Source organism: Coturnix japonica, chromosome 4 (assembly GCF_001577835.2).
Source record: "Coturnix japonica isolate 7356 chromosome 4, Coturnix japonica 2.1, whole genome shotgun sequence".
In the NCBI taxonomy this organism is placed as follows: Eukaryota; Metazoa; Chordata; class Aves; order Galliformes; family Phasianidae; genus Coturnix; species Coturnix japonica.
This window is the reverse complement of record NC_029519.1, coordinates 48018410-48044677: the sequence shown is the minus strand read 5'-3', so window position 1 is coordinate 48044677 and position 26268 is coordinate 48018410. Positions and strand designations below refer to the sequence as shown.

Sequence of the window (26268 nt, the reverse complement as noted above, 5' to 3'; positions counted from 1 at the left end):
TTATATACGTCACTTCTCTTTTGTGGCTTAGGAACATGCTGAGTCAAATAATGACACTCACTCTCACACTGTCGCCTGCCTGGCCATGGAGGAATGGCTGCAGAGTGGAAATCTGAAAAACCTCCCATCCCTGTCCCATTAAGCTGAGTCCTCCTCTTTCCTTTTTGCGACATTGCTACTCAACACCCAAGTACTGAATGACTTCGACCCTGAAAGCCCAGTTTCCCCACCCACATTTTCCTTTACAGTGTAGCTGAATGGAGGCTTTTCCCATAGCTTAGTCATTGCTATGGCTCAGCCTCCCCCCCCCAAAAAAAGAAGAAAAAAAAAGAGAAGCCTGTAATGAACGGAGCTGCTTTCAAAGAATTTTTGTAACTTATGTATGTGACATTCCACACAGGTGCCATCTGCATCATGGGGAGAGTGTAGGAAAGCAAACTGGAAAATGGGAGGCTGAGAAGAGGACCTCTGTAAAACAGATCTAAGGAAAGTAGTTTATAAAATATTTCTGACAACTCTTTCCGAATGTTATATTCTTCTTGTTAACTCTGTGTAATTCTTCTGCCATTTAACCTTGCTTAGAAAAGAAGAAAATGAGCTACCAAGAGCAGGGAGAAAAAACCTCTTCTTAGCTATAAGTTGTATTTACTATGAAAATCAGAATAAATACAACTCTCAATGTGGTGAAAAGACACTGAAAAATTAATAGACTGTATACAGGACAATAAAATTATTGAGATTCTCCATAATGTTCTTCCACAGTGTTATATTACAGACAATTTCTAATCCACATTGAAGTCTAACATTGGCAAATAAAAAGATCTCATGCAGTAGATGAAGGAATTGGAAGAACAAAGGGAGCTCCTGTGCCAAGAGACTGTGTATTTTTGTCCTTAAATAATGAATTGAAAATAAAAGCGATGTCATGTAAGAGCTTTTATTACAGAAGATTCTTCTTGTTATCATGTAAGGGCAATTACACTGAGCTGAGTATTTGTGACAACTTCCAGTTGCTGGGAAGCAAGGAAAAGAGCACAAGTGCTCATCTGGCTGAGTTATGAAGTAGAATCTTACTCATTATTCATATTATTCATTATTGGCCAGTCAAAGTAACTCTGTTGTACTCCATCTTCCTTGCTTCTGGATACTGAAAAAGCAGAATCACCCTCCTTTCACTCTTCATGATACGGTAAAGATTCCATCACCATAATTGCCCAACCAGACCAAAGTCGTGAGCAAGAAATTCCTCAAACATGTTGAGTGTCTTCTACATATGTGACTGCACAAGCCCCAGTTATTGTGTCTGTACAAAGTGACGGACACCTGGAGCAGAACTAGCTCACAGCCCTGGAGCTGGCAAGGCATCATATCTGTCCCACACATTTTTTCAAATCCAGAGGTCATTGAGAAGAGATAAATATGACCTGGTATATAGTACAGAGGAATCCAGCGGACAGATTTCTTCTGTTTGCAGAGAACTTCCATGAGTGTCAAAGAAGGTGGTTCATAGTAGGGGCTGAACTGGTACCTAGGTGCTGTGGGTATGCCTGTGTTCAGCCTCTGGCTATTACAAGGTTTAAATGTCATTATTTTACACTTTGAGTAGCAAACATCAGCTATGTTATAACTTCTGGTTCTTGATTGCAGTTAGGGCTGAGATGCTATGACACCACGCAACAGAAAAAGGCAATGTAAGAACGAAAGAGGCTTGGATGGAAAATAGAACCTGCTTTCAAGAACAGGCAGAGATTTTCTGAATCTAGTGCAACCCTGTTCGTGTTTTTGTCTAAGCTTTGGAAACAGCTTCAGCTAGTGAAGATGCGTGAGTAATGCAAAGCCGTTTGCAAATGTTCCCGTACTGTCTCATTTGCTTTGTTCTGGGCATTATTTTCTTAGTGTTCCTTTTTTTTTTTTCCCCCCTTTTTTTTTTTCAGAAGGAGTGACTGTGACTGCAAAGCAGAGCAATTTAACATTAACAATAATTGTATATTTGTTAAATACCAGGCGCATTTTGCTCCTCGGTCAACCCAGTGATGTTTGTTACGCGTGAAGTGTGGTTGATGTATTTCTTATCAACAAATAATAACAAAAGTGTATTGAGAAATACCTGCACTGAGACACCAAGAGCCTGAGACAAGGCTGGACCAGCTATGCTCAGCACAAGATACTCAGAAGAGCTCTCCATTTGAGGCCATGTTACTTCAAGTGTTATTTCCTTTAATTTTGGAGCAGCCACCCACCTCCTAGGTAGCACCTTTCTCTGCATGTAGGGTGAAGGAAGCCTTGCTGGGTCACTGAGTCTAGTATTCTGCCATTGCAGGCATCCACGTCATCCAGCCTCTTTCACGTCTCAGCTGTGCGCTCCTGCATAAGTTGTTATCAGTTCAATCTTGGTAATGATAAGAACTCAGAGCTCTTTCTGTGCTTGTACTGTGTTCCAGCCTCTATAGGGCGTCTTCGTTTTTATTTACAGCACATTTTCCCCAATACTAAAGAACAGCCACCTTCAGAAGACAAGGCAACTGCTGTTAGCATATCAAGATAGCAATTTGAGGGCAGAAAGTAGTTCTTCAGCTGAAAGACACAGGAGTACAGGGAGTTGAGGGCTATAAGCAAGAAAAGTCAGTGCTCCTTTTCTGTATTGCAGCATTGAAATCTCCTGCAACTCTACTGCATGGTGGCATTTCACTGTGGCTCTTCAGATCTTAGGAAACATGGCGAACGAGTGTGCAGTCTTTCTACCGCAGGAGAGTTCTCTATATGTAACATGCTTTGGAATAATTCCATTAAGGGACAGTACGGCCTGTGGTGTGACAGACTGTGATGTGGTGGTACTGAAACCCAAACATAAATGTCCTGTTCGTTCAAAATGTTCAGAAAGAAAAGTCAAATGAGATTTATGCGGATACTGGACAGGGAACAGGGAAAGCAGAACAGTACAAAGAAAAAGTCCACCTTTGTTAACAATTTATTAATGTTTATGAAGTGAGGGAACAGAATTTGAAAGAGATTTACTTCTATTTTACAATAGAGTGAAAACCAAACAATTACAGGCTCAAAATAGGCAAATCTGCTGCAGTTTCTGGCTGTGAATGACATACAAAAACTACTCCACTGGCTTTTGGGCCTTCCTGTGGTGTCAGTGTTGACATTACAGTCTGTATTTCAGCTTCAAAATGAGAGGTTTGTTATGGATTTTGGAAGTCATTCTCTGGGTCTGATGAGGCTGCTGTGCTGCAAATTGTTTCCCTACTGCATGGTCTAGAGCAAACAATAGGATGCAGATAGTGAGGGACCGTGGCCTCTCTCCTCTCCAGCAAATCTGCACCGATTCTGCCTTCCTTACAAATACCTTCTACATCAATTTATCTTTAAAGTCAAATACAGTTTTTTGCTTTTTATGTTTTACTTTTTGGCATGTCTTGGTAGAAGCAGGTAACTGAATATGGCTTCTATTTTTAAATAGTTTCTCTTTCTGGTTCTCTTGTAGTACCAAAATATTGCAGTCTAGATTGTACTACAGAACATAAAAGTCTAAGTGTCTGTGTGTGCATACACAGTTTTTATTAGAATTATTTAATGATACTTCTGGTTTAAATATCAGTAAACTCATCAACACTGTTCTCCTGCCATGGCTTTTGTTTCCTAGGTCAAGGAACTGTGACATGCCATACTATGCTGGGCCACTTCTGTGGCACAGTGAGAAATGGTGAATATGGAGGAGCAGCGTGAGAATACACAGGAGGATGTGGTCTGCCTCCCCTTGAAGTGACTCCACGTATCTGCTTGCAGACCAGCTCCTCAGCTTCTATTGTGCATTACTACACTGAGTGCTGCAAACCACTGTACCAGCCATCAGGTGCTCGTGCTTCAGCTCCTGCAGCGGAGAAGAGGCTCTATTGTCACGCTGTGTAACCAAAGGAGCCAGCCCTGCAAACCTCCGGTTGTAGTAACACGAGTGTCTTCTTCAGCAGCGAGGCTGTTTAAAGAACTTCCTACTCCATGTCACCACCATTCTCTTGTGGCTCTGCATCACAGTGTATTGATCTTTCAGGAGCCTGTATAACAGCTGCTGGTATCACTGAAGCAATCCAAGTTAAAAATCCTTCTAGCAGACAGCTTGAGAGTTTGCTTGTTCATTTTACTTTGTTTTAATTATAATTATGTTACTATCAGCTCTGCTTTCTCCATAGCACAACTGGCAGGTTTACAACCAGTAATGCATTGCTAGAAGACAGAAACTCCTACTGGCTCTGCTGCAGATCAAAACCATGGATCGCCTACGCAACAAGTATCTCCTAGCACACAGGGCTGAGGGGGCCACTGTGTATCACTGAGCAGCAGTATTCCAGGAACACTAATTGGCTGCAGGTGCAAATTGAATTAAGCCCTTTCACCGTGGCTGAAATATAGTTTCTGACAGAATCATTTTAAGGAAGAGAATTTAGGAAAGTCTTAACTCAGCAGCCTGGTCTACATTTAAAACTTGCAGGTATTATGTCACTGTTTTGTTGAGGTTGGTTTGTTTGTTTTGTTTTGTTAGGCAGTTATATCAATAACATCTCTGATGTGTTTGCAACTATACCATTATAGAATTATCTTTAATAGGAATATTAGTTATCCCATTTCTCACACTCTTTGAATGTAATGCACTTTGTTATGACTTTACACTTCAGTAAACGTACTGTTTCATTGCTTGCAGCGGGTTAGGGAATGCTTGGAGGTGGCTGCCTAGTACAGTACTTAAAGATAACACTTGAATGCAGTATCTCTGGAACAACAACGACAACAAAAAAAGCTTTATTTGGTCAGTTTATTCAGAAATCATAGAATCATAGAATTGCCCAGGTTGGAAAAGACCTTGAAGATCATCAAGTCCAACCACAACCTAACCATAGTACCCTAACTGTAACAACCCTCTGCTAAATCATATCCCTGAGCACCACATCCAAATGGCTCTTAAACACATCCAGGGATGGTGATTCAACCACCTCCCTGGGGAGCCTACTCCAGTACTTAACTACCCTTTCTGTAAAGGTGCTTCCTAATATCCAACCTAAACTTGCCCTGGCACAATTTGAGGCACAATTTCAGATACTGAAAGGTTTGGTCTGCCTTCATCTACCACCAGATGCATATAACAGACATGGATGCGTACACCCGCATCCACAGATACATCTTTTATATGTGCACTCGTGCACATTTTAAAAGCCAAGCGACAGTTGCTTTGCATAATGAGTTTCATTTTTTTTCACAGGTCAGCACCTTTAGCGAAGCCTGGAAAAACTATTGTGTGATCAGTCATTGCACTGAAGCAGCAGCACCCGTTTGGTAGTCTTGGACAAAAAGCTGAATGCTGTGGTTTCACTAACTTATCATTGAAACCTTGCGGTTCTGTGTAGGAGGTTGCACAAGCTGGACACATCTGACATCCTTGTTTCTGAGCGATGAAATCTGTACATCGGATTTATGAAAATTATCTCTGGTGTGATTTTATTCTTTTTTAATGAAGTCAACATTATATTTTCCCTGCATTCAGTGGAAACAATAATGGAAATGTTTGAAGATGTACTATGAACCCATTTTGACCTTAAAAGGGAGAGTAATAAAAATATTCTTGATTTTGATTAAGTTCTAAGAAGGGAATTAAAATTAAATACTTGGAGTTGAAGTTAAGGAGAAAGTATTTCTCAGGTAGTGAAACAAACAGAGAAATGAACTGTGAGAAGGTGTTATGAAATAAAAATCTCCCAGGTGAGAATATGATATAAAAACAAAAGCAACACAATGAAGTAAGGTAGATTAAAATAAAAAAGGGTGACCTCATTGCAGTCTTTCAGTACCAAAAGGGAGCCTATAAACAGGAGGGGAGTCAACTCTTTGAAAGGGTAGATAACAGCAGGACAAGGGGAAATGGTTTTAAGTTGAGGGAGGGAAGGTTTAGGTTGAATGTCAGGGGGAGGTTCTTTACTATGAGAGCACTGAGTTGCTGGAACAGGCTGCCCAGAGAGGTTGTGGATGCCCCATCCATGGAGGTGTTCAAGGCCAGGTTGGATGGGGCCCTGGGCAGCCTGTTCTAGTATTAAATGGGGATATTTAATGGCCCTGCCTGTGGCAGGGTGGTTGGAGATTCATGATCCTTGAGGTCCATTCCAACCTGGGCTATTCTGTGTGATTCTTTGTGTGTGTGTGTCAAACTGGTAAGGTTACATGCATGGAAAATGCAAGGCTTATCTGTATCTTAAACAATCGAAATCGCATCAAACAAACAAAGCAGTGTAAGTCATCACTTGGTCAGTTAATGCTTTTTTTTCTTTCCTTTTCATAAGTTTTCTGCTAAGTTCAGTGAAATAATGCAGTTCCTTGACAAGTGAAATGTGCTAATGTTGATGCAAAGGGCATCACAGCAGGTATGCATAACTGGAATTGGAGGGAGGAGAAAATACATTTCTTGGCTTGTCCAAGCTGTGTAGCTTCAGAAGAAATACATCCACATCTGCATTGCCAAACTGGAACTGGGACCCACCATGGACTCTTATCTTCCTCACTTCTGCCTTCTGCTCTGGTGAGTGCCTACCACCATGTAAATCCTCAGAAAGATGAGCTGTGGCAATAATAGATATAATAATTAGCTGAACCACTAATAGTTGCAAATCACATTCCTTTCTGTCACAAGCAGCAGAACTGCACTTAATACCAACAGGAAGTATTGCCTCTGAGAAGTAAATTAGCAGGAGCATGTGTGCCATTCTCTGTGGTTAAACATAGTATGCGAATCTAGGGAAACATACTTAAAAAGATCAGAGACATTTGAATAGAATAGAAAGGGGAAGAAAAAAAGCATTTGAGTTAGGAAACAAAGTTTTGTGCTAAAATATAGGGTCATAGGATTATAGAATGGCTTGGTTGGAAGGCACCTGTTAGATCGTCTGGTTCCACCTTCCAGTGTAAATGAATGACCCAAGGTGAAAAGCAACTACTCAGTTGTGGGCGTAGAAAAATCTGTCAGGAAGCTTTAGTCAAAGGTTACATAATGCTTCTTTGTGAGCAGAGATTGAAAGTGTCATCACCTGTCAAGGGAGGACTGTCAAGTTTCATGTTAATAATTTTCAGTAATTTCATTTCTGTATCAAAACATCAATAGAAAACCATAGGTTTTAGTTCCTTCCTACTACTCTATTGGTTCTGATAGGAGACTTGTTTCTTCTCAAAAAGGAAAAAAAGTAGTGTTACGCTATTGCAATGCACTGGAAAATGAAAATGTCTTGTTCTGCATGTGTTTTCTTTCCAGAAGCCTGAGCTGATAATCATTACAACTGCAACTGCAAGTAAGTATATAAGAAAATGGTAAAATTGCTGTCTTAAGTTAGTTTTCTCGACAATGTCATTTTTATTGCCTGTTATTTATGTGCTTGTTGCAGACTTATCATGTGACCCCAGATTCTTTGAGCTGTTTCCCTGAACCGACTTGTGGGAAGCTGAGAGAAAAATGAGGATCTGCTGAAGGTGCTATTTGAAATCAGTGGATGCAAATAACCTTTTTTCCTCCATAATCATTGCAATCATGGAAAGTGTAGATAACCAAGGAAATACTGTCTTTCTGAGCATCCAAAATTTACCTGTAAGCAATATCTTTAAATTCTGTTTTCCTCTTTGTATATCAGAATTTTCAGTCCACATCTTCTACTGGTTATCACAGGGGTTACACAACTGCACTGCTACCGAACCCAATGAAAAACTCTCTGTTCCTCTTTTTTTCTCCTTTGCTCTGTAACTACAGTTCTTGATGCCTCGTTGGCAGCATTTTAAAGTGGTTCTAAGCCACTACATTTCTACTTGGGACTGCCTTCCTTCCACCAAAAAAATATTTAGAACTGAAATCAGTAGTAACCTTGTATTTTAGTTGCCCTTTGGACTGGTCAAACAGTGCACAGATAGCAGTTCTTTTAGCCTCATTGCCTTGATCTTCTGTAGTTGTGTGTCTGTGCCATGCACCATACAGTAAGATGCTGATTGGACTCTACAGTCTACAAAATAATTGTATTTGATGTTGCCTCACAAAGGGTGACAACGCGGAGGGAAATGGAAACACTGAAGATGAGAACAGGAAAACTGTTTGCTTTTGTTAGAATGCTTTTGTCAGAAACGGCCTGAAGGAACAGAGGAGATGAATATGCAATTTCCAAAACAGTATGGGGAGATCAAAGGAGGCTGACATTCTTTCAGATTGCTGTTGTGGCGGATCTGCAGCAGGTGATTAAAGATGAGCATTTTGGAAGGTGCCGTTAAAAATGCTGCATGTTGGAAAAAGCAATAGACCCTGTAGTTTTCCTCCTGTTCTTCTCCTGCCACATTTCTGTGTCAGCCGTGCTGTTTTCCTGAGATAAAAACCACCATTCAGTTCACTTGAATCATCCTTACATTGAGCAAAGATTGAACTGTTTTACATTCTGTTATAGTCAAATGCCTTAGAAGCTCTCCCTACTCGTTCACTGCGTTGCCTTGTTGTCTCTTCTATTGCTAGATGTAGTTCAGTGCCTAAGAATCAAACTAAACATATTTTTCCTCTTACCTCTTCATCAGTTCCAACTTGATTGTATCGATTTTATCCAATTTCTGTTGAAGTGACTTGAAATATCAAAATATTTCACGTCGACACTTTCACACGAGCATTTCAATTTTCTGTTTATAATACTTCAGTCTGCAGTTTTGTTTTCTTTGCAATAGTTTTTATGAACTGGGAAAGAATTTGTTCTTCATAGTCTGGTGCAGAATATTAATCCTGAAGTGAGTTCCTTTTGCTTTGTCATCTCAATAACTGGAGATCAGTGGAGATCGTGATGTGGGTTACTCAAGTCTTGCTTGAGGAAAAGCCTCTAAATCAGCTCTGCATTTCTTCAGTTTAAGTGAAATGTCCCAAACCAGAATATGCCATGAAGATTTTGTCGAATCGTAGAATGGTTTGGGTTGGAAGGGATTTTTAAGATTATCGAGTTCCAACAACCCCTGCTTATAGTCAGGGACACCTCCCTCTAGACCAGGTTGCTCAAAGCCCCATCCAGCCTGGCCTGGCTGTCTTCCAGGGAGGGGGCATCCACAGCCTGACTGGGCAGCCTGTTCCAGTGTCTCACCACCATCACAGTGAAGAATTCCTTCCCAATATCTAGTCTAAACCAGCTCTTCCAGTTTTCCCTCATTTCCCCTCGTCCTGTCACTACCTGCTCTTATAAAAAGCCTCTCCCCAGCTTTCCTACAGGCCCCCTTCTGGTACTGGATTTCTGTAAGAATGATACTGCAATTTGGTATGAATAAGTCTAGATCAGAGGCAAGAAAGAGATTGCACTGGTTTGAATCAGAGCACTGAGTCCACCCCTGTACTGTTCTTCATTCTAGTACTGGGAAAGCTTTTCAGGTCTGATTAGTCATTTGTGTGTTAAGTGCAATAAATGTCAGAGAAACTAATACAAGAAAACCAAACCAAAACAATAAAAAAAACCCACTGAGTAAATGTGAGGCATAGCTGCTCTCTAGTGGACTTGTGAATAGTGTCAGCAGTATAAATACAGTTAATGTCCCAAGAAGATAATTAGGTAGATGCTTTTGTTGAGGGACAAAAAGAAGATGAGATCTTAAACGAGTTCAGCTCCTGCTTCATTTTCTTGCTGTCTCTCACTTCCCTGTCTAGCAGACTTACACCATGGTTGCAATGAATTTGCAGTATGCTACAGCAACTTAAAAGCAGGTATCTGATGTCCAAGTGTTGTGGTGAGCAGTATTTTGTTAACCTCTGTGTCACTGCACTGTTAGCAGGCACCAGTGCTTCCCCTGAGCATCAGACCAGAGCATCACATATCCTACAGCTAAGGAAAGCTTTTGTCAGAAAAGGTGGGAGGATATACAATGGCTTATTATGCTAATGCTTTACAGGAAGAAAGTAGCAAAAATCAGTGTCATAGTTCAGAAGCAGCCTTGCAGTGACCTAGGGACCAAATAATGTGGTTCAATCCCACTGAAAATTTATGACTGTGACCGAAAAATTAGTCTTCATTATGAACAGTGTGATATGTATGAGAAAATTACCTGTCTTACACCACCTCAGTCATTAACCTAGGTGCTGGCTTTACCTACAATAACAAGCTATTGTGGTATAGTGGTAAAGACACTGTATTCAGAGTTGTATTACCTAATTCAATTTTAAGTGGATAAGACCTCTTTATGGCACAGAGAGTTATAAAACAGAGAAGAGAAGTTGAGAGGGGATCTTGGCAATGCTTGTAAGTATCTGATGGACAGGAGTCAAGAGGCCAGGCTCTTTTTTGTGGTACGCAGCAAGAGGACAAGGGGCAACAACAAGAACACAGGAAATTACGGATGAGCATGAGAAAGGAATTCTTTACTATGGAGGTGACAGAGCACTGGAACAGGCTGCCCAGAGAGGCTGTGGAGTCTCCTTCTCTGGAGATACTCAAAACCTGCGTGGACATTTGGAATCATACTGTAGGGAATCTGTTCTAGCAAGGAGTTGGACTTGAGATCCATTTCACGCCCTACAAATCAGTGATTTCTGCAAGGAGGAGCCAGCCAGTCTCTAAGGCAACCCTGGAAGACAAAACAGTGTGGATTTGATTGCTGAATACGATGTTATAAAGTATGGGACATCTCTCTGTCCTCTTCTCCATGCAAGCTGATGCTCAGAGGAGCACCAAGGATTGTCCTGCCAGCCTCCATCCTGTGGCTGCCACTATTCCCTGTGGCCCAGACTCCATGCCAGCTGTGGCACATGGACAGCCCCACCCACCAAAAGCTGCCTTTAGATATAGGAGGTGAAAGCACCCCAAACCTTAAAGACATAAAAGAAAGAAGCTATAGGTGAAAACATTCGCCCCTTGACATGATGCCAGCTTGCTTTCCTAATTCATACAAAGTCAACTCACATTCAATTTATTTCAGCCGTGTAAGCTGATGCAATGCTTTCACAATCATCTCAGTGGTGTTAAAGCAATCAATGTCCCAAGTGCATGGAGCATAGGAAAAGAGGACAAGCTGACATACATGTGGTAATATTACTAAACCGGAAGGGGGATGCTTAGAAAAATGCATACTTATGTTGGTGTAGCCTGAATGACTTTCAGTATCTTGTTATGAAAGAATACAGATAAAGTCTTGACTTTTGCAGCCTTTATCAACCACCAGATCCATCCGTTAGGGATGGAAATGACGTAACAAAATAGTTTACTTGAAAAAGGTTCAAACTGGAAAAATCAAAGATAGGAAATGCTTTTTTTTTTCTCTCTTTAGTAAAGTTAGCAGGTTGTTCTGAAGAATTGCCTTGATCTGTAAAAGTATATCAGTCTGAACTGTGCAAAGGCCAAAATATTTGAAAGCTAATATTTTCTATTTCCTTTCTGTTCAGCTTCCTGTATAATGAGCCCAAGTTGTTTATTCTTCTGAATGATGCAATGGGTTAACGGATAGTATGTGGGTTATCAGTAAGGAAATCTGAAGGTACAAGGACCATAACAGTACCTTATGTTTCACTTTGATTAAACTGGTGGAATTCCGGGTAAATGGAAAATTGTGAGGGCGTACAGCCTTCATTTTATCAAGGGGATATAGTAGGAAGTAACTTAAAGCACAAAATGTTGTATTATCTCTTACTTCTAATTACTGAAATGCCCTGAAGTCTTTCAACTTAAAACCCATGCACTCTCTTTTACAAAAGATAAACCAGTCCTTCCTGCAAAGGCTGAGATGTAAGGAGATTTGTGTGCTTAGGGGAAAGATTTGGTCCATGTACATTCAAGAACCAAGATAAGTCATTGGGAAGTGACCATTCTCAAATGTAACTTGCACAAGTAGCTGAGTTTTCTTCTCAAGTCTCCTTTGTATGGCAATCTGCCTTCTACTTTTTACGTACTTTAGAAACCTACGTAGATTTTGAGTGTTTAAAATGAAAAAATTTTTTGAAGTAACATTTTTTTTTCTCCCTTTTTCTGCTTCTTAGAGAGCATGCAGAGTTGCATTTCAGAAATAGCATTGGTGCTCAGTGAAGTTTCCCTCCAGCCTGAGATCTTCAGCACAAGTGCTTCCTACACACAGGAGCATGGCAGAGCTTTCCCCTCAGGGATCTCACCAGGCCTGGCACTGCACAAGCCCTTGGTGCACTCCAGTCTGTTCCTCTCCAGGTAAGCCCTGAGAGGCGCTTCAGTATCTCTGCAAAGGAGAGGCAGACAGGCATCGCAGCACTGTGACCAGCCCAATAGTTGAATTCTTTGCCCTGTAACTTCATGGTTCTGCATTATGCACAGGTATTAGAAATGTGCTTCTTTCAAACATAGATGATGTTGGTATGTGGATGGCAAAAAAGACTGTCTTTGAGGTGAGTGTCCTAGACAGCACTGTTTTTTTGGTTTTGCTTAAGTGCTGTTGCTTGAAGATGAATACAAATATTTATTAAAAAAAGGCAGGAAGAGAATGCACTTGGTTTACCCCACCTTAGTGTGTTGGTGTTTTGAAACCAGGGTGGAGTAGTTTATATTTTGATAGACCATTATCTAGAAGGAAAGCAAATAACCTCTTCCCTTCAAGTGCTAATGATCTAAATAGTGCTTTGCTCCTCTGTAATGGTACTCTTGCTTATATGCTGCATGGCTGTGCGTGAGAGCAGCTGGGAGAGCTAACAAGGCAAAAAGAGCCAACACCACTGTGGACTTCAGATGTTTCATTTGATGTGACTCAGTATGGAGAATAGCAGCAGCACAAATATCATTTTTCACCTGAGTTATTTTACTCCATACACTGTGTAATGCTGAGCAGATCAATAAGTAATCCTAGTAGATCACACAGAGGGGAATAAATGAGCAGTGTGAGGTTTAAAAATAGTGGAATACAAGTAGCAGGTAAGTCTCATGTAAACTATTTATACTGATTGGTGGTTTATGCCCTAGCACCTTATGGGGCCATTCAGTTACACAGGCTGAACCTTTGTGCCAGACTTCTCTTCCCTGAGCTCACAGATGAGAAATGACTTCTTTTTTATTCCAAGAGATTGGAGTGGAGAAATTTACAGAAGAGCTCCAGCATTACTATTAAAACAGGCAATCTTTTCCGTGATTGAGGACTAGACCTAGATGAAGTGCTCTTCCTCTAGAATGTAGGAAAGGAGAAGAGTAGCCCTCAGCTTCCTTTTCAGAAGCCTGGCTGACAAAGGGGTTAGCCGAACTTTACATGTACAGCACAGCAGAAGAAGCAGGATTTGAAGTATCTGAGGTACAGCAATCCTCTGGGCAGTACTGTACTGCAAAGGATGGGTGAAACTGACCTGATCTGGCTTCCCTGCCAGAGTGGAAACGATCTTTTCCAGGTTCCCAGCAGCTGGCTTGTAGTAGTGTAGACATCACAACAGCATGAGAAGAGCAGCCCAGATCCACCACTGGTTAAATAACCCTTGGGTACCTAGTTGGAGAGCTGACCAGTGATTTCAGGTATGATTTGATTTTTGGGTAGTCCTGTGTGAAGCCAAGAGTTGGACTCACTGATGCTTGTGGGTCCATCCCAGTTTATAATATTCTACAATTCTACAACCACTGTTGGATTTTTGCCTGAATGCAGTACGTATTTATGGTTTGCCAGATGACCTCATCAGGAGGTTGTGGATTGACAGGTTTGATGAGGAGCGCAACTAACTGAATGACATCATAGCACTCTACCAACTCCTCCTCTTTTTAAGGTTGTTGCTCATGTGTGGGTTGAAAAGGGGAAACACTAAGTGCCACACAAAGACTTCTTTGTTGCTGTGCCTATTTAGGAACAGGATACATCACTGGAAATATTTGGGATGTGTCTTAGGGCAGGGCTGGAGGAACCTTGAGCTGTTGCTTCCTTTTCCCTGCATCCATACTTGATATGTTTTTATATTTATTCACAGTAAATGGCAAGACCAGGCAATCTAAAGTGAGAAGCAGGGTTTGCAGCCATACAGGAGATGCAGAAATGTACAACAGTGGGCCGGTGCTAAGATGAAAGGAAGGCTGTCATGCACCTCTCCCATAGCCCAACTCCACAAGGCCTGCAAGGCACACAGGCATGAACTGTTTCAGATTATAAATGACAACAGGGAAAGAAAGGTTACACTTAAGGAGACTGTTCTGACAGGAGGAAGAGATACCTGGATCTCTTTTTAAAATGCGCCCCTGCTCTTCTCTCCCCACATTTTTTTTCTCACTTCCACCCCTCCCTATCTTTCTGTTCTTGCTTGTGTGTGAAAGGGTTTTATCCTGCTTGTTTTTTTGCTATTTCACCATTACACTGGCAGCACTGGGACACTCTGGCAGCTTCCCCCCACCCTCCAAGTAGTAAACATCCTCTGGTTAATGTGAGGTGGCTGTTTGCTGAGGAGCCATATAGCTGAGATATGTCTTCCATGATTGCAAAGATGATCTTGTCCATGCTGAACCTCATCAGGTGAGGTAAGAACAACATCCATGGTTCTGTGATTGGTGTAGAGTACCTTATTGAACAGGTCACCTCAAACTTCTGTTCAAAAAGGTGAAGATATGGTTACATAAGTAAGTGACTTCAGAGCCTAGTGTGTACCTCCTGCTGCAAGACACAAGACCTGCAGGTTCTCAGCTTTAGTCATTAGTCACAACTAGCGATAGCTCTGCGGTCATGCTGGCTGTCTGGGTAAGAGAGATGATGGCTTTATTTCAGCTTCCTTGCTAGTAATCTCGAAGCCAGGCTTCCCCATCTGTGCAAGAGATTCTCTCCCAAACCTGGCTTATCCCTCTGATTCCTTGTTATTTTAGCTTTCAGCCTATGCTCACTTCAGCCCTGTGAGCATGTTGGCATGTGGTGCTCCTGCAGTGTTAGGTGCTGCATCAGTGGTATCGGTGCGTCCTCCTCCACCGCTTCCTTCCCCTCGCCCCAGCTCTGGCTGCCCTGGTACATCTGCAGCATCACCATCACTGGCTGCAACAAAACTGGTGTTGCTGCCTCACCAGCCCTCCTGAGGAAGTCACTTTTCTGCTGGCTGAGGAACAGCTTCCAGGTGCCTCACTGTTTCAAAGCTCACATTGCTATTTTTCAAGGGCAGGTTGGCTGGTACCTTGGGCAGTCTGATCCAGTGGGTGGCAACCAGACCCTGGTGGGGGTTGGAGCTTGATGATCTTTGGTCTCCTCCATCCCAAACTGTTCCGTGATTCTGTAATTCTGTGATTTTTCACCCAATACTGACTGTTTGCTCTCTGCCTTTGGAATATTGTTTTAAATAAAAAGACAAATTTGCTTTGCTTTGAGAAGGGCTTTTTCATTCAACTCTGCCTCCCTGGTTCTCCACTTATGCCTAAACCTCAGAGGGAAAATCTTTCTTCCTTCACCCACCCTTGGCTTTCTCTTCTGCTGGGGCTTTTTTTATAGTAAGTGAGCTATTATGCTGCACTTCCAAGATTGCTTAAAAGACATTTCAGAAAACAGAGCTGCAACGAAACAGAAAACCAATTCAGAATCGAACGTATCACCCTTTCTTCAACCTCCAGATAGAAGAAGAAAAAAAAGAGATGATTCACTGTAGAAAGTCTGGATGAAGTTTCTCCAGTTCAGTTCTTGTTTACTGTCTGTGAGGCAATGCTGTACTTGTCATTCTGGCAGTGTGGTATCGCTTTACTTGAAAATGGCCTGAAGTGGATTTATTGATTCATTCAGGAAGATGACTTTATTTTGTTGGTAAATTAAAAGTCTGGTTTTGCTTATATCATCAAGAATGTGAAGCACACTTTATATTTAAGACCACAGAATATTTTGGAAAATGTAAGTAAAGGCGTAATAAGTTATGACAAGTAATGCAATAAAGATATGGCACGATTAAAAACAGCACTTTGGAAATCTGTGTGAAAACAGACACTGTTCGCATCAGCGTTCTGTCAACTGTTATATTCTCACACTGTCTCCAAGAGGAGGGCCCCAAAAGACCTCTGTGGTGGAAGCTGAGCTGTGTGCATTAGCTCCACAGAGACCCAGTGGCCATTTTGGGGGCTGGGGGTCTGCTCAGAGAGGGGAAGGGAAGTTCTTGGAGCTCACAAGCAATTGCATGGGAAGTTTTAAGTGTGGCTCTTTATTTTGCGTTTCCCTAACAGGTTTTCTTCAAAATTATTCCGAAAAAGATTGAGAATTAACCAAGTATAGTTGCTGGGAAGTGGCCCATGCTCCACTGGAGCCCCATGGCGGCCCCCACAGCGTGTTCCCTGCCAGCCCCCAGCTCTGCAGGTCAGTGTGGCATTGGTCACTCCAGGAGGAGGTATGATGGAGAGGGTGGCAAAAGTTAGTGGTGTGAAGACTTGCCATGAATAAGATGCGATGATTTCGGTAGTGCTGATGAGTGTGCTGGAGGAAAAAGGGCACATGAGGTCAAATGGCCCAGCTCTTTGAATCTTTGTTGCGGGCTATGTGGAGGAGAAATCAAAAACTGCTGTATAGTGAAAGCTTTTCATGAATGACTTTTGATTAATTCTCATGAAGCTGGTGGGAGGTGATAATATGAAGTGGAATCAGTATGTCATGGATGGAAGTACCACTGCTGACAGAGCACATTTTCTCAGCTGCCAAAGACACAATGGCAGCAATGATGTACGAAGAGGTCTGCTGTGTGCACATGAAGCAAAGGCATTGGCAGCTTCCCCAGACAGACTTTGCAAGGGTTGCCAAACAATCAGACTGCTTCCTAACCTAATTTTCACAGTTCATACACTTAGTTAGATTTAATTCTGATGCACCTATCAACCAGGTTTAGTATAAGGCAGTGAAAGTGGTAGATACCATTTGTGACACAGAAGAAAAAACTCTGGTCAAAGACAAACTTGTCTACCAAAGAGCATTCAGGTACCAGAGAGTTCTCAAGCAGCAGATAATTCCTAGATATTGAAAAACATGTCAGGCATCAAAAATTCTCATTCAAGATTACCTTAAATATGATATCCAACTACTGCAAATGTATTTTTCCTGTAAACTTTGCCAATATCTTGGGTATTATTTTCAGAGCTGGAAATGGCAGTAAGAGGGGTTTTTACTTGCTATCATAGAAGGCCAAGTTTTGCTAAATAGAGTAGGACTCAGATATGCCATGCAGTTCTCAGCTGAATTCTATAGAATCATAGAATCACTAAGGTTGGAAAAGAGCTCTAGGATCATTCAGTCCAGCCATCCACCTACCACCAATATTGCCCACTAACCCACGTCCCTCAGTGCCACATGTACATATGGAGCTACTAAATGTTCACAAATGTGAAGCCAATTTAAATTTTTACTTTTCTATGAATACGAGGCATAAACATTTTTACAGTTACTGAGTAAAAGGAACAGCAGCACTCAGAGCAGTTTTGAGAGATCCCTTTTTCTGTGGCATAACCAAATGAATCCCTTTGGTTTTGAGCATACAGTCTGGCTTAGCATAGAAGCTTTGCATTGGGGCTTATTATTACCATTAAAAAGTTTGGAATATTTCAGTTTGAAAGGTGATCTTTGTGGTTTGCCATGCAATTGTTGCTTTCGTTACATGAAGTTTTACTTCAGTATTTGTTCTTACAGATCTGCTCTTTGCTCCAAATCGTGCCTATTACTAAGTCGCCTGCTGTACCAATGATGAGGATTTCTTCAATTAGTTTTGATACTCAGTATTTAGGAAGCTGAACAAGGAATCAAAAAACATTTGTATATGTTTTCTATAAACGTGAATGAAAAAGAGAGGAATGGCAGAAGTTTTAGGACAGACTGATGCCAACCATTTGTCCCAAGGAACGGTCCAAATGGTGGGGCACGTTTATAAGTAGCAAAAAGCTGTTGAAGAAAAATGCGTTAATCCGTACAGTTGTGGAGGAACATTGAAACATGGCCCATCTTACCAAGTTTCACAATGAATAGTAAGTGGGAACTGAAAAAACCAAACTGTTGCCTGAACATTGTTACCGTAAATGAAAAGGGAAAGAAACACTGTAGGTGGGGATAGTAGTTCTGAGCCATTCCTTTGGTGTCTTGTATGTAACTGTTCCAAAAAAACCCTCAGCAGGACTTCACCGTCAGAAATCTCCCATTCTGCAGACTGCCTGTCTATTCTTTTCTTATTGGCCACGCACAGCCCCCAAGCACCTCTGACGACTGAAGAAAAAAAAGAATATCATTTGACGTATTTCACATTTCCACTTCTGTTCAGCGATTATTTTTCCTTCTGTCTGCGGTCGTTTCACTTTGATCCAGTTAGGTAAGAACAGAGAGGAGTGGAAACAAGCCTATGTATTTTCCTTCCTCGTGTCAAGATGCAGCACAGCTGCTGTCTGCATACGGTCAGAGATGGACCGAAGCACCTTGAAGATTAACTGGCATTTAAAAGAAAACAATATTTTGATTATGGCTTAGTGATATATATATATGTATTTTAGCCAAAGATCACTTTTTCAGTGACTGGCTCTTGAGAATAGAGACTATTCTATTTTCCCCAAGTAAAGGCTTTTGAACCATGGAGGAGCTGGTAGGAAAGTATCATTCTGGCATCCAGAAGCTATGGTGCAACCAGTGATCAGCCTGACATCTTGCAGAATCTTCCCTTGCATGTGTTTAGGCCTCCCTGCTTGCCAGCTGTTCAGCTACATCCAAATTTCAGTCTAAGTGGAGCAGAAGGCAAAGAGGCTTGCTTTGGGATAAAATCTGAGCTGCTGTTTCTAGCCTGCTAGCTGGCTCTGTTAGGTGACTCAGTCCTCAGCAGTCACAGTCAGTCAGAAAACAGCAAAGCTGGTGGTACAGACAATGGTGTGGCCGCTGCTCCATCCTATTTTAATATCAATGCTTAAATGGACCATTGCGGTTTTCCTTTCTCTGTCGCAACACACAGACCCACCTGCTTAGCTGCTGAATCCCCACATATGATGGTACTACATGAGCCAGTGCTTTCAACAGAAAGTCTTGGAAAGTGCCTATGAAAATTGTCTTTCCATGCAGACACCTAAATAAAGTGCATGCCTCCAGATGCACTGTTCTGAAAACCCCGAGCTTTATCTTTGATGACATTTTGCTAAGATCTGTTATCTATGTGATGCTATGAGTGACCTAGAAAGAGACGAGCAGAATTCTTGTTTTTAGAAATGGAAAATGTTGCCCTTTTTGGAGTACTCCGCCATGCAAAAATATTTGGGCACATGCGGGGTGGCCTTTTGCTTTTTCTTTTCCTAAGCCCAGCAGAATTGCCTGGTGCCAATGGGCAGAATGCAGAAGCATCTGGAGATAATTCTACTCACAGTATCACTGGCCCAGGGCACACAGGTGTGCAGCGGGGCAGTGGAGCAGGGTATCTGTGACACGCCACATCATTTCTGATGACTGCTGCAGACCGTATCTGAGGAGTGTGGATTGAGCTCACCTATGGATTTTTCATGAATCAGCCCTCTGGTTATATTCTCAATTCACTCAGAAAAGCCAGAGCAGATTTCCCCATGTCAGCTGCAGCAGGGTGCAGAGGCTTGGAGTAGGGCTCATGCTCAATGTTGGGGAGCAGCACGAAGGTCCTGGGTACTTGGCACAGCCAGAGGCATTATGTGGGCAGCTACAAACAGCAGATGGGCTTTGGCTGCTCAGTTCTACTAGTTCACGTTGCACGGTCTGCATATTTGTATCAGCCAGAAATCATGTCACATTAAAATACCGTACAAGAACCTGTTGTATCACTGATACAAATGCATCACCCCAAAGACCCTAATTCTGGAGGCTGTCTTGTGGGAAAACCAGAACCTGCCTGAAGGATTTCACTTAGTTCGCCAACTGCCATTAAGAATTACTCTTTTGTCAGAGGTAAGCCAAGGCCTAAAAACAGAAGATACAGCTCTTACTAAAAGGAGTAATATTATAATAACATGCTCTAAAACTGGACAGGCCCCAGTCTGTGAGCTGGAGGATCGGTCAGGGTTGACAATGGAAGGGATCCTTGATTTGAATTTGTATATTTAGATGCAATCTTGCCATTTCCCAAATATTATCCTTTTCCAATTGAATAATAAACAAGCAAATGCTTTGCTGAAAGGGCACGTGAGAGGCAAAGCACTGCCTAATATTTAATCAGGACAAAGTTATGTTAGGAAAAGAAAGATTTAAAAGATACAGTGAATTATTTTTCCTATCAGAAATACAGAAGAATTTCCATACTGGGGAAAACCTGCCTCGATGCACTAGAAGTGAAATATTTGAAAGAAGTAATTATCAGTGCACGATCTTCTTCCTCTCTGTTGGTAATCTACACAAGGGAGAATAACAGTGAATGAACTATTTGGGGACCCATCGCTCTTAATCCAGAACACACCAACCAACACATTATTCAGAAAGATCTGCTTTTGAGTTGATTCAGATTGCACCCATAGAAATGCATAGCAGGAATATGAGCTTAAGCAAGGGCTAGAGTCTTCCCAAAGCTAAACAGACACTGTTCTGTAGTCTTACCTTCTTAGTGTGCATCCTCCCTCTCAATTACTCATCCATAAAAATGCAAATGTTGGTACAGAAATGAAGGCTGTCTGAGGGAGAAGAAACACACACAACATATTAAACCATCTGTGTGTGTCAATGGTTTGAAGAGAAGAGCTCCTATCTGCAGTGCTGCATTTCTTTGGCGTACGAAGCAAATGGGTCAGCAAAGAGGCTTCCTAAAATAAAAAAATAAACCAGCTTAACCACTGGTACCGCCTGTACATCATTAGTACTTCTGTTGGCTTGTGGGGGCTTCTCTTACTCAGAAGTGAACTGAGACTGACAGTAGCGTTTGTTTACCGTGTATCTGATCAACCATACTCAACCTTTGCCAAAGTAGCTAAATTGGAAAAGATTAATGCATTCATTAGGGTAGGAGTGTAGCTTTTAAGGATTACTGAAAATGAGAAACAAACATAGGTCATGAGCGAACATGCTACTGGAGTGAAGTTTTGCAGAAACCAGAGGCAGTTGTTTTTTCTAGGCAAAGTTTGCTAAAATTAATACATGATGTGACGCTGAAATGATACGGCANAATAGAAAACAAAAAGAAAATGAAAAATACCAGTACAACAAGGTATGGACTCAGAAGTTTCCAGCTAAAGACCAGATGTTCTACTGCTGAAACAAACTCTGCTTGGTTCCTTTCAATTCAAGTGTGCAGAATTGGGCTTTGAAATTCCTAAAAGATGTACATCAGAGGACTCATCTGGTCTGATATCATATCATAAAGAGGAGTCAAAGATCTCTAACAGTTCTAACAGCTGGAATAAGGTTGCTATGCCTGCCTGAAGGAGAGCAGAGGCATCACCTATGCTAGTGCCACAGAAATCCCTTCCTCAAGCACAGCCAGGCGACAAACACCGAGCATTTTGCTTGTAGGATCCTTCTAGGGGTCATTAGTGAGACTGCCCAAATCAACTTCCACTGTAGATGCTGAAGGCAGGATGTCAACCAGCTCTTCCTCATCAGGGGGAGCTGGCTGTGAGTTCAGAACCGAGTTTCTCCCAACATCCTCTTAATAATCTTTTCCTTAATTTCCTTAGCATGAAAAGCAGCAGTACTAGAGAGATCCAGAAGCAGATATTTTAGCTTATGGAAGAGGGGCTGGACAGGAGAGGGAGCTGGCCAGACTGCAGTGGTGAGACCAGAGTAGAATTAAAATAAGGCAAGTAATAGGAGGAAAGGAGAAGGGAACAGAAGCAAAAGGGAGGGTTGTGGCATGGCAAAGTAGAGCCAGTGCATCCACGTCTGCTGAGGCAGGTCCACACAGGGGAGGAAAACCTCCACACTCCCCGAAAGGCACCAGCTCAAGTGACAGAAGCCAGTGCTGGGGCTATTTGTATCCCGGCCCTGGTCACAAAGAGCAGGCGTCTGCATGGCTTCTGAGCAGGGAATGTAAACTTCCTTTTTTCTTTAAATGCTAGAAATTCAGTCATCAAAGTAAGTTCTCCCTCATCCCAAAAGATAGCCCAGAAAAAGCTCGTGCACAGTTCAGAATCCAGTGTTAAAAATTAAGAAATGCCCTGACGGCTTCACAGCTCCTTTCTGCTTGTTTTATTGCTGGTGTGAGACCTTTCCACCCACCCTTGCTTATTCAGTGCTGTGGCTGTGGCTTCTACTGTGAGAAAAGCTTTTAAAAGTCCCCAAAAGTCTGAAAATCATGAGTCAGACTCCCTCCAAAGAGTGAGGAGGGGATTTTTTTTTTTTTTTTTTTTCATCTGTGTAACCATCACTTTTGGTTTGTGCATATGCATGAAACAGAACTTTTCAGCCCATGAATAGGAGATCTGTCAGGCTTTCAGCTTCCTCCTAGTTTACCAAAGCTGAAAACAGGCTGTGTTCTCTCACTCCTTTCCCACCTGTCCCTCATCCCAGCAATTAATTCTGCCCTAAATAGTCATTGACTTCCTCTATAAAGGCAGTTGCAGAATTCCTTTTGCCCGTGTGAGGGTTCACCTCACAAACTGTGTCTAGTGATTGCATGCTAAAATGAGCAATATTTTTTTTCCAATGCAGGGGCAGAAATTGTGCATTTTCTGGATTCCCAACATAGATTGCCTGGAGTCCTGATGCAAAGGTGAGCAGTAGTAGCTGCTAGTAAGCAGTGCTTTATGCTGAGTGCTGCTATGAAATACTGAATGCCCTCAGCCTCAGAAGTTTGCTGATCTTCTCAGTTGTGTTGCCTGTGTTTTCTCTCTCAGCTTCATGTGGTGAGTTGAAGTTGGAAACAAACTGTTGTTTTTCATCTGTTTGCAACAAAACGTTGTCATGCTTGTAAGGAGCAATGAGTTTTAGATGAGCACACTGCATTAAAAACAATTTTTTTTTAATTTTTTTTTTTTTTTTAATATGGGAGCTTATGCTTGATTTATGTGGTACAAAATAATGTGAAGAACTATGTCAATAAACTGAGTAACTTTTCTGTCAGTAGCAAGAATTATGTGGAAAAATCTGTGAGGTTGTAGTTGAAAACCAGCGATGGTACTCCAGAAAGATCTTACTTAACTAAGCAAAAATAGTTATTGCTGCTCTTAACTACAAGAGCTTGTCTTTGTAAGCAGACTGCTCTTTCCTGGTAGTTCCATGAGAGATAGAGAAGGCTTCTACAGCCTTCTCTAAAAACAGTATTTTCCTGTACTGGTGTTGCACAACTAACTTGTTTTCTTCCGTCTCCTCTTGTCTTGAACCTGAGTAAATCTTGGATTTAAGAGCTAGGGATGATGAAAAGAAGGTGCTTGAAGGAGTCTCCTAGGGTTTCTTTGTATAGAAACATTTCTGAACAATTTACTTAGCCTTTTGTTAGAGTAGGTCAGGCTCTGTCAAAAACAATCCCTTGTGTGTGCTTCTGCAGTCCCATAAAATAAAGCATCCACCAATGACTGAATTATGCAAGTGGTGCAGGCTGCATAGTTCCAACAGGTTCCTATTTCTACTCATTGCAATCTCAGTTATGCCATGGAAACTGTGTTTGACCACAAGTGCTGCAATATGATACCATTTCTTCAGCCATTCACTAACAAGTCTGCAAATTATTATTTAATCAGCCACTAAACATCAGCAGAGGTTTATGGGGGGAAAGCACTGAGAATAACTTCAGTTTTTCTTGCCATCATAAAGTGGTGTGGTATGCCTCATTTTTTTTTTTTTTTTTGAGTTACCATGACTGTCATCTGTATAATTTTCTCTCTACAACCACCTGAAAGGAGGGTGGTGGTGATGTTTAGATAGGGGTTGGCCTCTTCTCCCAGGTAAGAGTGATAAGATGAGAAGAGGAAGTGGCCTCAAGTTGCATCAGGAGAATTTTGGCTTGAATAATCAGGAAAGATTTCTTCTCAGGAGAAGTGGTGGTGCAGTGGCATGGGCTGCCCAGGGAGGAGGTGGGGTCACCGTCCCTGGAGGTCTTTAGGAAACGTGGAGATGTGGCACTGAGAGACAGGATCAGAGTGTGTGGTAGAGATGGGTAGGTGGTTACACTGGATGATATCAGGAGGTCTTTTCCAACCTTAATGATTCTATGATTCTAATTAACATAACCCACCTGGTCTGCCGGAGAAGACATTATCAAAGGCTTCCACCTCTTGCTCGTTAATAAGAGATTGATTTAAATTAGAAGGAAGTAAAAAAACTGATGGAAAATTGTCACTGAAAACCACATAATCCTGTGTGCCTGCAGGCTTTGTGGGGTATCTGATGAGATGCTGAGTCACTGACAACAGAGATGTGGGGCTGCAAAAGGGCTGCATGCCACTGTTTAAAAGGTCAAATGGAAAGCCTGACAACTGGAATAAATCTACTACACGAATGTGCATTGAGAGCCTAAGCCAAGAGATGAGAGTGTAGTTTTCTGCTCAGTCTTAAATGCTGTTGACCAAAAGTGCACTGTGTGTTCCTTTTGTTTAACATACGATTGTGAAGTTATTATGTATGGGTTCTCGGCTTCATCCAGTTCAACTCTGGATGTGTTTATTCAATAATGTGCAGGTTTTATTCACAGAGCTAAGCTTTTCCTCTTGTCTATCTTCTGTTGCAGGATTCTTTTTGGCTTTCACATGGTCATTCTGTGCTAATTTTCTAAGCCTACCCACTGTTTAAATTTCTGTGGATCCCTCCACTCTATCATGTTAAATGCAAGACAAAATGTCTGTTTGCCACAGGCTGGCTGTGATGAAATCAGCTTTGCTGGCACCTCTGGCTCACAGTATGTTCTCATCTGCCTCGTGCTGATCCATTCTCCAAGGATCTACTGCTTTCTTACTGTAAGTTTAGGAGTACTTCATACATACATACATATGTATATTTATATATATATATGGATATTTATATATAAATATATGTATATTTATATATAAATATAAATATACATATGTATGTATTATACTATAAATATAATACATATATATTTTGAAAGCATCCTAATTTCAAATACATATGTATTTGACGAAAATGAAATTGGTTGACACTTATTTCAGCGGTTTCTGTTGAGAAATGGGCTTGTTCAAGGTACTCATTAAAAAAACTACACCAACTTCAGTAGATTTGAAATTAGGATGCTTTCAAAAAGCTTTGCTTTTTAAAAACAACTTATTTTGTAGTTTTAATGGTTTACCTTTTCATGTAGTGTTAAAAAGCTGTCATAAACAATGAGGCAGCATCTCACATCCTACTCATCTGTATCAGTTCTTTCTAACTCCAGCTTGTAGAAGGGATTTAATTCCAAAAGTACACATGCACCTTTCAGCTCACCTTCCAGCCCCTTCCAACCTGGCTTTGAATACCTCCAGAGGTATCCACAGCTTCTCCAGGCAGGAATGGGGATGGGGTGGAACAGGAGAGGTGTTTATCCAGGGTCCACAGCAGATCATGGTGGGGGAACTTAGTGTTGGTCACATGTCTTGCCAGCATCGAGGCTGGAATACCAGTGGGCAGCTCCTGCACCTGTGACCTTGTGCAACAGGAGCTGGGCTCCCATCATCAGGGTGCTGAGATGCTGGCCTCAAGTTAATGGACGCTGCCTACACCACAGTCTCCCTTTGTTTTTGGTGCTGGCACGTCCATAGGCTGTGGTTGCATTTCCTACACCCACTGGGAGGATGTGGGATTTTCCTGGCTGCAAAATGCAGCAGTGAGAAGCTCCGCAGGCCGGGCAGTGACTCAGCTGCTGGCTGTGGAGATGGGGCAGTCCAGATGGGCTCTCGCCTCCTCATGCATGTGGCAGTCCAAGCCTTGGTGCCTCTGCAAGTCTTAATCCTGTTGTTTTCCACCCTGCTATTAATTTTGCAACCCAGGAGGTGGATAAATGCATCTTGCCAGCAGGAGATACCCTAATTGGTTTGGAGAAACAGAGACGTGATAATTATTTTTAAAATATATAATTCCTTTCATTATAGTCATTTCTGCAGAAACACAGTCAGAAGTTGCTGTGTAGGAGTATGGATTTCTGGTAACAAAGCCACCTACACAAATCCACTGCAGGAAATAGGAAGCCTGTACCAAAAGCTTTCATTGTCTAGGGCCTGGTTTTGCAGAAGTGCTAAGCACCGCTCAGTCTTCCGGAACACAACGGGAATAGATGATGCTGAGCCTGTAGCAGGAGGTGGTCAGGACTGAAGCATCATAGATCTTGACTTGGTCATAGTATTGCATGATGTTTGATAGCAAGGAGAATTCTGAATATTTGCACAAAAATCCCCTCTCAGCCATTTTGTTAAGTACTTTATTGGACCCTAATACAAAGGAGAAAGCTGAAAAGTTGTCCAGTGAGGGATG

The 26268-nt window shown here is 41.8% G+C and overlaps 1 protein-coding gene across 1 annotated transcript in view; it reads left to right on the top strand.

Annotated features, from left to right (window-relative positions):
• Positions 1-26268, top strand: part of BBS12 (Bardet-Biedl syndrome 12) — a 45152-nt gene that overhangs the window by 4017 nt on the left and 14867 nt on the right. Inside the window, exons 5-14 of the mRNA XM_032444351.1 lie at positions 401-1822; positions 3650-4492; positions 5258-5485; positions 6330-6565; positions 7292-7328; positions 7422-7621; positions 12005-12185; positions 13364-13484; positions 16134-16294; positions 22519-22579. Of these exons, the coding sequence (XP_032300242.1) occupies positions 22572-22579 (8 nt within the window). The 5' untranslated portion in view covers positions 401-1822; positions 3650-4492; positions 5258-5485; ... (5 more) ...; positions 16134-16294; positions 22519-22571. The remainder of the gene's footprint in view (positions 1-400; positions 1823-3649; positions 4493-5257; positions 5486-6329; positions 6566-7291; positions 7329-7421; positions 7622-12004; positions 12186-13363; positions 13485-16133; positions 16295-22518; positions 22580-26268) is intronic.